We start from the raw sequence: 14,232 nt of genomic DNA on the forward strand, positions 1-14,232 counted from the left end.
CACATTAGAGCCACTTTAGAGGCACATTAAAGTTACATTAGAGCCACATTAGAGCCACGTTAGAGCCACATTAGAGCCACATTAGAGCCACATTAGAGTCACACTAGAGCCACATTAGAGCCACATTAGAGCCACATTAGAGCCACATTAGAGCCACATCAGAGCCACATTAGAGTCACATTAGAGCTACATCAGAGCCACATTAGAGCCACATTAGAGTCACATTAGAGCCACATTAGAGCCACATTAGAGCCACATCAGAGCCACATTAAAGCCACATTAGAGCCACATCAGAGCCACATTAGAGTCACATTAGAGCCACATTAGAGCCACATCAGAGCCACATTAGTCACATTAGAGTCACATTAGAGCCACATTAGAGCCACATTAGAGCCACATTAGAGCCACATTAGAGTCACATTAGAGCCACATTAGAGTCACATTAAAGCCACATTAGAGCCACATCAGAGTCACATTAGAGCCACATTAGAGCCACATTAGAGCCACATTAGAGTCACATTAGAGCCACATTAGAGCCACATTAGAGTCACATTAAAGCCACTTTAGAGCCACATCAGAGCCACATTAGAGCCACATTAGAGCCACATTAGAGTCACATTAGAGCCACATTAGAGCCACACTAGAGCCACATTAGAGCCACATTAGAGTCACATTAGAGTCACATTAGAGTCACACTAGAGCCACATTAGAGCCACACTAGAGCCACATTAGAGTCACATTAGAGCCACATTAGAGTCACATTAGAGCCACATTAGAGCCACATTAGAGCCACATTAGAGTCACATTAGAGTCACATTAGAGCCACATCAGAGCCACATCAGAGCCACATTAGAGCCACTTTAGAGCCACATTAGAGCCACATCAGAGCCACATCAGAGCCACATCAGAGCCACATTAGAGTCACATTAGAGCCACATTAGAGCCACATTAGAGTCACATTAGAGCCACTTTAGAGTCACATTAGAGCCACATTAGAGTCACATTAGAGCCACATTAGAGTCACATTAGAGCCACATTAGAGCCACATTAGAGCCACATCAGAGCCACATCAGAGCCACATCAGAGCCACATCAGAGCCACATTAGAGCCACATTAGAGCCACATCAGAGTCACATCAGAGCCACATCAGAGCCACATCAGAGTCACATTAGAGCCACATCAGAGCCACATCAGAGCCACATTAGAGCCACATTAGAGCCACATTAGAGCCACACTAGAGCCACACTAGAGCCACATTAGAGCCACTTTAGAGCCACATTAGAGCCACATTAGAGTCACATTAGAGTCACATTAGAGCCACATTAGAGCCACATTAGAGCCACATTAGAGTCACATTAAAGCCACATTAGAGTCACATTAGAGCCACATTAGAGTCACATTAAAGCCACATTAGAGTCACATTAGAGTCACATTAGAGTCACATTAGAGCCACATTAGAGCCACATTAGAGCCACATTAGAGTCACATTAAAGCCACATTAGAGTCACATTAGAGCCACATTAGAGCCACATTAGAGTCACATTAGAGTCACATTAGAGCCACATTAGAGTCACATTAGAGTCACATTAGAGCCACATTAGAGCCACATTAGAGTCACATTAGAGCTACATCAGAGCCACATTAGAGTCACATTAGAGCCACATTAGAGCCACATTAGAGTCACATTAGAGTCACATTAGAGCCACATTAGAGTCACATTAGAGCCACATTAGAGCCACATTAGAGTCACATTAGAGCCACATTAGAGCCACATTAGAGTCACATTAGAGTCACATTAGAGCCACATTAGAGTCACATTAGAGTCACATTAGAGCCACATTAGAGCCACATTAGAGTCACATCAGAGTCACATTAGAGTCACATTAGAGCCACATTAGAGCCACATTAGAGTCACATTAGAGCTACATCAGAGCCACATCAGAGTCACATTAGAGCCACATTAGAGCCACATTAGAGTCACATTAGAGCCACATTAGAGCCACATTAGAGTCACATTAGAGCTACATCAGAGCCACATTAGAGTCACATTAGAGCCACATTAGAGTCACATTAGAGCCACATTAGAGTCACATTAGAGCCACTTTAGAGTCACATTAGAGCCACATCAGAGCCACATTAGAGTCACATTAGAGCCACATTAGAGCCACATTAGAGTCACATTAGAGCCACATTAGAGCCACACTAGAGTCACATTAGAGCCACATTAGAGTCACATTAGAGCCACATTAGAGCCACATTAGAGTCACATTAGAGCCACTTTAGAGTCACATTAGAGCCACATTAGAGTCACATTAGAGCCACATTAGAGCCACATTAGAGTCACATTAGAGCCACATTAGAGCCACACTAGAGTCACATTAGAGCCACATTAGAGTCACATTAGAGTCACATTAGAGCCACATTAGAGCCACATTAGAGCCACTTTAGAGCCACATTAGAGCCACATTAGAGTCACATTAGAGTCACATTAGAGTCACATTAGAGCCACATTAGAGCCACATTAGAGCCACATTAAAGCCACATTAGAGCCACATCAGAGCCACATTAGAGTCACATTAGAGCCACATTAGAGCCACATCAGAGCCACATTAGAGTCACATTAGAGCCACTTTAGAGCCACATTAGAGCCACATTAGAGCCACATCAGAGCCACATCAGAGCCACATTAGAGCCACTTTAGAGCCACATTAGAACCACATTAGAGCCACATCAGAGCCACATCAGAGCCACATTAGAGCCACATTAGAGTCACATTAGAGCCACATTAGAGCCACATTAGAGCCACATTAGAGTCACATTAGAGCCACTTTAGAGTCACATTAGAGCCACATTAGAGTCACATTAGAGCCACATTAGAGTCACATTAGAGCCACATTAGAGCCACATCAGAGCCACATCAGAGCCACATCAGAGCCACATTAGAGCCACATTAGAGCCACATTAGAGCCACATCAGAGTCACATCAGAGCCACATCAGAGCCACATCAGAGTCACATTAGAGCCACATCAGAGCCACATCAGAGCCACATTAGAGCCACATTAGAGCCACATTAGAGCCACACTAGAGCCACACTAGAGCCACATTAGAGCCACTTTAGAGCCACATTAGAGCCACATTAGAGTCACATTAGAGCCACATTAGAGCCACATTAGAGTCACATTTCTGTTTCACTTCAGACTTCGTCGTCGACGTCTTCGTTTTCTGAAGCCGCTTCAGCTGCGACTCAGAAGAAACTCTTCATCACGACGGGAACATCTGAGGTGAAATATGTCTGTGTTTATCATTCATAAAGAGTCAAAAGTGTAATAAGATGCATAATTCAAATGTAAACATATATTTACTAGTTCTGTACTTATATAACTAGGTAAAAGCGCTTGTATGTGTAGAGTTTTAGAGTTTTACAAAGTGACTGTAGTACCTGTTTGTGCCTGTCGTAGGCGCTGTTGGGCCTGTGCCTGTTTTTCCTCAGAACCAGTGACAAACTCGTCACCGCAGCCAACGTTCAGCAGGTCAGACTCTAAAGTCTCTAATAGTTTAGAGTTCCACTATTTCTACTCAGCACGGACACTTTTAAACACTTTGTTTGTGACCAAATAAAGTGTAAATATGTGAATAAAGCTTCAGAGAATATATTTATGTAGAAAATTAGAAATAATTAGAGTATGTGCTTTAGAGTGTGTTGAGAGTCTGTTTAGAGTCTGTTTAGAGTCTGTGCTTTAGAGTCTTCTGTACTTGACTGGTTTGTGTTTCAGGAGGTGAACTTCGGGATGTTGGACTGTTCTGATGGCTCTCTGCTGCAGAGTTTAGAAACTCTGTTCTCACACATCATGGTCCCAGCGCTTAAGTCCCAGCAGGTGGGTCTAAACCAGGTCTAAACCAGGTCTAAACCAGGTCTAAACCAGGTCTAAACCAGGTCTAAACCAGGTCTAAACCAGGTCTAAACCAGGCCTAAACCAGGTCTAAACCAGGTCTAAACCAGGTCTAAACCAGGCCTAAACCAGGTCTAAACCAGGACTAAACCAGGACTAAACCAGGCCTAAACCAGGTCTAAACCGGGTCTAAACAGGGTTTAAACCAGGTCTAAACCGGGTCTAACCCGGGTCTAAACCAGGTCTAAACCAGGTCTAAACCAGGTCTAAACCAGGTCTAAACCAGGTTTAAACCAGGTTTAAATCAGGTCTAAACCGGGTCTAACCCGGGTCTAAACCAGGTCTAAACCAGGTCTAAACCAGGTCTAAACCAGGTCTAAACTAGGTTTAAACCAGGTCTAAACCAGGCCTAAACCAGGTCTAAACCGGGTCTAAACAGGGTTTAAACCAGGTCTAAACCGGGTCTAACCCGGGTCTAAACCAGGTCTAAACCAGGTCTAAACCAGGTCTAAACCAGGTCTAAACCAGGTTTAAACCAGGTTTAAACCAGGTCTAAACCGGGTCTAACCCGGGTCTAAACCAGGTCTAAACCAGGTCTAAACTAGGTTTAAACCAGGTTTAAACCAGGTCTAAACCGGGTCTAAACCGGGTCTCTGTGTTCAGTCTTGGGGCTGCGTTCAGGAGGCCTCGTCTTCGCCCGTGGTTCAGGACTTCTTCTGGTCTTTGGACCGGTTCTTGTTCAGTCTGGACTCAGTGAGACTGAACCTGGATCAGAGGTTCCTCCTGCAGCAGGTCGAGCTTCCAGAGACCATGGAGCGTCTGTCCAGCCCCGCGGACTACACCAGCGCCGGTACTGACGCCACACCAGGACTCAAACTATCAGGAAATCACTTTGTCCACTTCCTGTGTTTCAGCCAATAGCAGCGAGGTTGTGGAGCGTCTGGAAGGCGTGGTCTCCCTCTGGACCAATCAGATCCAGCAGGTTCTGATCGACAGCGAACAACTGAGACGAGAACCAGACAACGCCGGTCCAGAGTCAGAACTGGAGCACTGGAAGAGACGCATGGTCACCTTCAACAGGTACTGGAACAGGACTGGACCGGGACCCGGGACTGGACTGGGTGCCTCGACCGGGACTGGACCGGGACTGGACTAGGACCAGACTGGGACTGGAGAGGGACTGCTCTAAAGCAGGACTGAACTGGATCTAAAATGGGATTGGACCGGGTCTAGACCTGGTCTAAACAGGGTCTCGACCAGATCTAGACCTGGTCTAAACAGGGTCTAGACCGGGTCTAAAGCGGGTCTAGATCGGGTCTAAAGCGGGTCTAAAGTGGGTCTAAAGAGGGTCTAAAGCGGGTCTAAAGCGGGTCTAAAGCGGGTCTAAAGCGGGTCTAAAGCGGATCTAAAGCGGGTCTAAAGCAGGTTTAAAGCGGATCTAAAGCGGGTCTAAAGCGGGTCTAAAGAGTGTCTAAAGCAGGTCTAAAGCGGGTCTAAAGCGGGACTAAAGCGGGTCTAAAGCAGGTCTAAAGAGTGTCTACAGCAGGTCTAAAGCGGGTCTAAAGAGTGTCTAAAGCAGGTCTAAAGCGGGTCTAAAGCGGGACTAAAGCGGGTCTAAAGCAGTTCTAAAGCAGGTCTAAAGCGGGTCTAAAGCAGGACTAAAGCGGGACTAAAGCACGACTAAAGCAGGTCTAAAGAGTGTCTACAGCAGGTCTAAAGCGGGACTAAAGCGGGACTAAAGCGGGACTAAAGCAGGACTAAAGCAGGTCTAAAGAGTGTCTACAGCAGGTCTAAAGCAGGTCTAAAGCAGGTCTAAAGCGGGTCTAAAGCGGGTCTAAAGCGGGTCTAAAGCGGGTCTAAAGCGGGACTAAAGCAGGACTAAAGCAGGACTAAAGAGTGTCTACAGCGGGTCTAAAGCGGGTCTAAAGCGGGTCTAAAGCGGGTCTAAAGCGGGTCTAAAGCGGGACTAAAGCGGGTCTAAAGCGGGTCTAAAGCGGGTCTAAAGCGGGACTAAAGCGGGTATAAAGCGGGTCTAAAGCGGGTCTAAAACAGGACTAAAGCGGGTCTAAAGCGGGTCTAAAGCAGGACTAAAGCGGGTCTAAAGCGGGTCTAAAACAGGTCTAAAGCGGGTCTAAAGCGGGTCTAAAACAGGTCTAAAGCGGGTCTAAAGCGGGTCTAAAACAGGACTAAAGCGGGTCTAAAGCGGGTCTAAAGCGGGTCTAAAGCGGGTCTAAAGCGGGTCTTGTGTGCAGTCTGCTGGAGGAGGTGAAGCGTCCTCATGTGAAGAAGACTCTGGGCGTGCTGCAGATGGCCAAGTCCAAAGTCCTGCGTCGCTGGAGGAAACTGGTAACCATCACTCTGCCTTAGATGATCTCTGAATAAATTTGTGCTGAAGACGATGAACTTTGGTTTTGTTTCATTCAGATCAAGTTTAAGTTATTTTAATATTTTATTTTGTTTCATTAACCATCCTTTAACCTGGAATGCTTGACCCCTAACGCTGTGCTCTGATTGGTGTGTGCAGGATGCTGACATCACGGTGGTAGCGAACGAGGCCAAAGACAACGTGAAGTTTCTCTACACTCTGGAGCAGATCTTTGAGCCACTGGGAAACCGCACTCCAGTAACTCACCTCTGACCCCTCTAACCTCTGACCCCTCTCTCTCTCACCTCTGACTCCTCTCTCTCTAACCTCTGACCCCTCTCTCTCTCACCTCTGACTCCTCTCTCTCTCACCTCTGACCCCTCTCTCTCTCACCTCTGACTCCTCTCTCTCTAACCTCTGACCCCTCTCTCTCTCACCTCTGACTCCTCTCTCTCTCACCTCTGACCCCTCTCTCTCTCACCTCTGACCCCTCTCTCTCTAACCTCTGACCCCTCTCTCTCTCACCTCTGACCCCTCTCTCTCTCACCTCTGACCCCTCTCTCTCTCACCTCTGACCCCTCTCTCTCTCACCTCTGACCCCTCTCTCTCTCACCTCTGACCCCTCTCTCTCTCACCTCTGACCCCTCTCTCTCTCACCTCTGACTCCTCTCTCTTTCACCTCTGACCCCTCTCTCTCTCACCTCTGACCCCTCTCTCTCTCACCTCTGACTCCTCTCTCTCTCACCTCTGACCCCTCTCTCTCTCACCTCTGACCCCTCTCTCTCTCACCTCTGACCCCTCTCTCTCTCACCTCTGACCCCTCTCTCTTTCACCTCTGACTCCTCTCTCTCTAACCTCTGACCCCTCTCTCTCTCACCTCTGACTCCTCTCTCTCTCACCTCTGACCCCTCTCTCTCTAACCTCTGACCCCTCTCTCTCTCACCTCTGACCCCTCTCTTTCACCTCTGACCCCTCTCTCTCTCACCTCTGACTCCTCTCTCTCTCACCTCTGACCCCTCTCTCTCTCACCTCTGACCCCTCTCTCTCTCACCTCTGACTCCTTTCTCTCTCACCTCTGACCCCTCTCTCTCTCACCTCTGACCCCTCTCTCTCTCACCTCTGACCCCTCTCTCTCTCACCTCTGACCCCTCTCTCTCTAACCTCTGACCCCTCTCTCTCTCACCTCTGACCCCTCTCTCTCTCACCTCTGACCCCTCTCTCTCTCACCTCTGACCCCTCTCTCTCTCACCTCTGACCCCTCTCTCTCACCTCTGACCCCTCTCTCTCTCACCTCTGACCCCTCTCTCTCTCACCTCTGACCCCTCTCTCTCTCACCTCTGACTCCTCTCTCTTTCACCTCTGACCCCTCTCTCTCTCACCTCTGACCCCTCTCTCTCTCACCTCTGACTCCTCTCTCTCTCACCTCTGACCCCTCTCTCTCTCACCTCTGACCCCTCTCTCTCTCACCTCTGACTCCTCTCTCTCTCACCTCTGACTCCTCTCTCTCTCACCTCTGACCCCTCTCTCTCACCTCTGACCCCTCTATCTCTAACCTCTGACCCCTCTCTCTCTCAGCTCTGACTCCTCTCTCTCTCACCTCTGACCCCTCTCTCTCACCTCTGACCCCTCTATCTCTAACCTCTGACCCCTCTCTCTCTCAGCTCTGACCCCTCTCTCTCTCACCTCTGACCCCTCTCTCTCTCACCTCTGACCCCTCTCGCTCTCACCTCTGACTCCTCTCTCTCTCACCTCTGACTCCTCTCTCTCACCTCTGACCCCTCTCTCTCACCTCTGACTCCTCTCTCTCACCTCTGACCCCTCTCTCTCTCACCTCTGACCCCTCTCTCTCTCACCTCTGACCCCTCTTTCTGTCACCTCTGACCCCTCTCTCTCTCACCTCTGACCCCTCTCTCTCTCACCTCTGACCCCTCTTTCTGTAACCTCTGACCCCTCTCTCTCTCACCTCTGACCCCTCTCTCTCTCACCTCTGACTCCTCTCTCTCTCACCTCTGACCCCTCTCTCTCACCTCTGACCCCTCTCTCTCTCACCTCTGACCCCTCTCTCACCTCTGACCCCTCTCTCTCTCACCTCTGACTCCTCTCTCTCTCACCTCTGACCCCTCTCTCTCTCACCTCTGACCCCTCTCTCTCACCTCTGACCCCTCTCTCTCTCACCTCTGACCCCTCTCTCTCTCACCTCTGACTCCTCTCTCTCTCACCTCTGACCCCTCTCTCTCTCACCTCTGACCCCTCTCTCTCACCTCTGACCCCTCTCTCTCTCACCTCTGACCCCTCTGACCCTCTGACTCCTCTCTCTCTCACCTCTGACCCCTCTATCTCTCACCTCTGACTCCTCTCTCTCACCTCTGACCCCTCTCTCTCTCACCTCTGACCCCTCTCTCTCTCACCTCTGACCCCTCTGACCCTCTGACTCCTCTCTCTCTCACCTCTGACCCCTCTATCTCTCACCTCTGACTCCTCTCTCTCACCTCTGACCCCTCTCTCTCTCACCTCTGACCCCTCTATCTCTCACCTCTGACTCCTCTCTCTCACCTCTGACCCCTCTCTCTCTCACCTCTCTCTCCCTCACCTCTGACCCCTCTGACCTCTGATCTCTCTCTCTCAGGGGGCAGTGGGTCAGCACTTGTCTCTGCTCATGTCCAGTCTGAAGATGATCCACTCAGTTTCTCCGTTCTACAACACGTCTCAGAGGATGACGTCACTGCTGCTCAAAGTCACCAATCAGATGATCAACACCTGCCGCCGCTTCCTGTGTGGGGGTGTGGCCAATGTCTGGGACCACCCACGGTAACGACACAGGGCCAGGTCCTGGTCCTGGTCCTGGTCCTGGTCCTGGAACTAGCCCTGGACCAGGACCAGGACCACGACCAGGACCAGGACCAGGGACTAGGACCCACCTAACCCTAACCTACATGTGATGTGACACATCATGTGACACATCATGTGACAAATTAACATGTGTAAACGTGTCAGAGCGTGACCCGTGGCGTGACCTGTGGCGTGACCCGTGGCGTGACCCGTGGCGTGACCTGTGGCGTGACCTGTGGCGTGACCTGTGGCGTGACCCGTGGCGTGACCCGTGGCGTGACCTGTGGCGTGACCCGTGGCGTGACCTGTGGCGTGACCTGTGGCGTGACCTGTGGCGTGCCTTCTCAGGCCGGCGCTGCTGCAGAAGATCGGCGAGTGTCTGGAGCTGAACCGTCAGTACCAGAGGAGCTTCCACGTCGCCCGAGAGCAGCTCAGACAGAACCCCAAACAACGACAGTTCGACTTCAGGTCAGCCACAGGTCAACGTGAAACCACCGAGTCGAGTCGAGTCTGAGTCGAGTCCGAGTCGAGTCGAGTCGAGTCTGAGTCGAGTCGACTCGAGTATTTTGAATGTGATCATATATATATTAGATGTTATCATATATATATTAGATGTTATCATATATATATGAGATATGATCATATCTCTATACATATGATAATATCATATATATATATGAGATATGATCATATATATATATTACAGTTTGAGTTTTTCCATTTGCAGTGAACATTACATCTTTGGAAAGTTTGATGCTTTCTGTCGTCGTCTGGAGAAAGTCTCAGAGATGATCTCAACGCTGGAAAATCTGTCAGTCCTCGAACACATCAAGGTACGAGAGGATGAGAGGATGAGATGAGAGGATGAGAAGTGAGGATGAGAGGATGAGAGGTGAGGATGAGAGGATGAGAGGTGAGGATGAGAGGATGAGAGGTGATGATGAGAGAATGAGATGAGAGGATGAGAGGATGAGAAGTGAGGATGAGAGGATGAGATGTGATGATGAGTTGTGATGATGAGATGTGATGATGAGAAGATGACAGGTGAGGATGAGAGGATGACGGGTGAGGATGAGAGGATGAGAGATGATGATGAGAGGATGAGAGATGATGATGAGAGGATGAGAGATGATGATGAGAGGATGAGATGAGAGGATGAGAAGTGAGGATGAGAGGATGAGAGGTGAGGATGAGAGGTGATGATGAGAGGATGAGAGGATGAGAGGTGAAGATGAGATGATGAGAGGTGATAATGAGAGGATGAGCGGTGAGGATGAGAGGATGAGAGGTGATGATGAGAGGATGAGATGTGATGATGAGAGGATGAGATGTGATGATGAGTTGTGATGATGAGATGTGATGATGAGAAGATGACAGGTGAGGATGAGAGGATGACGGGTGAGGATGAGAGGATGAGAGATGATGATGAGAGGATGAGAGATGATGATGAGAGGATGAGAGATGATGATGAGAGGATGAGAGATGATGATGAGAGGATGAGAGGATGAGAGGTGATGATGAAAGTGAGGATGAGATGTGATGATGAGAGGTGATGATGAGAGGATGAGAAGATGAGATGTGATGATGAGAGGATGAGATGTGATGATGAGAGGATGAGATGTGATGATGAGAGGATGAGAGGATGAGATGTGAGGATGAGAGGTGAGGATGAGAGGATGAGATGTGAGGATGAGAGGATGAGATGTGATGATGAGAGGATGAGAGGTGATGATGAGAGTGAGGATGAGAGGATGAGATGTGATGATGAGAGGTGATGATGAGAGGATGAGAGGTGAAGATGAGAGGATGAGAGGATGAGAGGTGATGATGAGAGGTGAGGATGAGAGGATGAGAGGTGATGATGAGAGGTGAGGATGAGAGGTGATGATGAGAGGTGAGGATGAGAGGTGATGATGAGAGGATGAGAGGTGAGGATGAAATGATGAGAGGTGAGGATGAGAGGATGAGAGGTGATGATGAGAGGTGATGATGAGAGGATGAGAGGTGATGATGAGAGGATGAGAGGTGAGGATGAGAGGATGAGATGTGATGATGAGAGGATGAGATGTGATGATGAGATGTGATGATGAGATGTGATGATGAGATGTGATGATGAGAGGATGAGAGGTGAGGATGAGAGGTGATGATGAGAGGTGATGATGAGAGGATGAGAGGATGAGATGTGATGATGAGAGGATGAGATGTGATGATGAGATGTGATGATGAGATGTGATGATGAGAGGATGAGAGGTGAGGATGAGAGGTGATGATGAGAGGATGAGAGGTGATGATGAGAGGATGAGAGGATGAGAGGTGAAGATGAGAGGATGAGAGGTGATGATGAGAGGATGAGCGGTGAGGATGAGAGGATGAGAGGTGATGATGAGAGGATGAGATGTGATGATGAGAGGATGAGATGTGATGATGAGTTGTGATGATGAGATGTGATGATGAGAAGATGACAGGTGAGGATGAGAGGATGACGGGTGAGGATGAGAGGATGAGAGATGATGATGAGAGGATGAGAGATGATGATGAGAGGATGAGAGACGATGATTAGAGGATGAGAGATGATGATGAGAGGATGAGATGAGAGGATGAGAGGATGAGAGGTGATGATGAGAGGTGAGGATGAGAGGATGAGAGGTGATGATGAGAGTGAGGATGAGAGGATGAGAGGTGATGATGAGAGTGAGGATGAGAGGATGAGATGTGATGATGAGATGTGATGATGAGAGGTGATGATGAGAGGATGATAGGTGAATATGAAAGGTGATGATGAGAGGATGAGAGTGAGGATGAGAGGTGATGATGAGAGGATGAAAGGATGAGAGGTGATGATGAGAGGATGAGACACGCCTGGTTTTCAGGTGGAGGGAGTCGAGAAAATCTGCTCCGACTATCAAACCATTGTGTCCACAACCAAGTCCAGAACCTACGACATCCTGGACCACCGCAAACTAGAGGTTTGACCCCACACACACACACACACACACACACACACACACACACACACACACACACTTTAAGTTTCTCTCTTTCAGTTTGACAGTGACTTCTCAGAGTTCCAGACCCAGATTCAGGCCTTGATCCGGTCTTTGGAGTTTCTGCTGGACTTCTGGTTCCAACAGTTGCACTCTGTAAGTCCCAAACCCGGTCCAAACCAGGTCTAAACCAGGTCTAAACCAGGTCTAAACCAGGTCTAAACAAGGTCTAAACCAGGTCTAAACCAGGTCTAAACCAGGTCTAAACCAGGTCTAAACAAGGTCTAAACCAGGCCTAAACCAGGTCTAAACCAGATCTAAACCAGGTCTAAACCAGGTCTAAACCAGGTCTAAACCAGGTCTTTGTGGCTCTCCAGGTGCTGAGGCTCTTGGATCTTCTCGCTCAGTTCCAGTCTGTCTCTGGTTTGGAGCTGAAGCCGTTTTACCTCCAGATTCTGCAGAAATATCACAAAGAACTGGAGCAGATCAGGAAAACCTATCAGAGACAGAGAGAAGATCCTCCACTGGGACGCAACCTGCCCCCGGTACGCAACCGGACCCACCACCAGACCCAACACCAGACCCACAACCAGACCCACAACCAGACCCACAACCGGACCCACCACCAGACCCACAACCGGACCCACAACCGGACCCACAACCGGACCCACAACCGGACCCACAACCAGACCCACAACCAGACCCACAACCGGACCCACAACCAGACCCACAACCGGACCCAACACCAGACCCACCACCAGACCCACCACCCGACCCACAACCGGACCCACAACCGGACCCAACACCAGACCCACCACCAGACCCACCACCAGACCCACAACCAGACCCACAACCGGACCCAACACCAGACCCACCACCAGACCCACAACCGGACCCAACACCAGACCCACCACCAGACCCACCACCAGACCCACGACCAGACCCACAACCAGACCCAACACCAGACCCACAACCAGACCCACCACCAGACCCACAACCAGACCCACAACCGGACCCAACACCGGACCCACCACCAGACCCACAACCAGACCCACAACCGGACCCAACACCGGACCCACCACCGGACCCACAACCGGACCCACAACCGGACCCACCACCAGACCCACAACCAGACCCACAACCGGACCCAACACCAGACCCACCACCAGACCCACCACCAGACCCACAACCAGACCCACAACCAGACCCACAACCAGATCCACAACCAGACCCACAACCGGACCCAACACCAGACCCGCCACCAGACCCACAACCAGACCCACCACCAGACCCACAACCGGACCACCAACCAGACCCACAACCAGACCCACAACCAGACCCACAACCAGATCCACAACCAGACCCACAACCGGACCCAACACCAGACCCAACACCAGACCCACCACTGCTGTGACAGACAGATGTTTGTGGTGTCCTGCAGGTCGCTGGGAGAGTCCTCTGGTGTCGACAGCTCTTCAGTAAAATGGAGGCTCCAATGTTGATCCTGAAGCCCAGACTGGACTATCTAAAGGTCTGTTTATTTAAAAGACTAAACCAGGACTAAACCAGGTCTAAACCAGGTCTAAACCAGTGTGACAAAAGTGTGATACAGTGTGATAAAAGTGTGATACAATGTGATAAAAGTGTGATACAGTGTGATACAATGTGATAAAAGTGTGATACAGTGTGATACAGTGTGATAAAAGTGTGATACAGTGTGATACAGTGTGATACAGTGTGATACAGTGTGATACAGTGTGATAAAAGTGTGATAAAAGTGTGATACAGTGTGATACAGTGTGATACAATGTGATAAAAGTGTGATACAGTGTGATAAAAGTGTGATAAAAGTGTGATAAAAGTGTGATACAGTGTGATACAATGTGATAAAAGTGTGATACAGTGTGATACAGTGTGATAAAAGTGTGATACAGTGTGATACAGTGTGATACAGTGTGATACAGTGTGATACAGTGTGATAAAAGTGTGATAAAAGTGTGATACAGTGTGATACAATGTGATAAAAGTGTGATACAGTGTGATACAGTGTGATAAAAGTGTGATACAGTGTGATACAGTGTGATACAGTGTGATACAGTGTGATACAGTGTGATAAAAGTGTGATAAAAGTGTGATACAGTGTGATAAAAGTGTGATAAAAGT

At 49.1% G+C, this 14,232-nt stretch overlaps 1 protein-coding gene across 1 annotated transcript; it reads left to right on the top strand.

Moving 5' to 3' along the window:
* Positions 1 to 3,207: 3,207 nt before the first annotated feature.
* LOC140363700 (dynein axonemal heavy chain 5-like) lies at positions 3,208 to 9,599 on the top strand. The gene is made up of 9 exons (XM_072450312.1): positions 3,208 to 3,282; positions 3,460 to 3,531; positions 3,775 to 3,876; positions 4,555 to 4,741; positions 4,806 to 4,971; positions 6,144 to 6,237; positions 6,416 to 6,514; positions 8,883 to 9,064; positions 9,434 to 9,599. Exons 3-9 carry the CDS (start codon positions 3,790 to 3,792, stop codon positions 9,597 to 9,599), a joined length of 981 nt encoding a protein of 326 aa, XP_072306413.1. The 5' UTR covers positions 3,208 to 3,282; positions 3,460 to 3,531; positions 3,775 to 3,789.
* Positions 9,600 to 14,232: the final 4,633 nt, after the last annotated feature.

The sequence above is a fragment of the Eucyclogobius newberryi genome, unplaced genomic scaffold (assembly GCF_026437365.1).
Source record: "Eucyclogobius newberryi isolate DKJ021-1_F unplaced genomic scaffold, fEucNew1.0.hap1 SCAF_178, whole genome shotgun sequence".
NCBI lineage: Eukaryota > Metazoa > Chordata > Actinopteri > Gobiiformes > Gobiidae > Eucyclogobius > Eucyclogobius newberryi.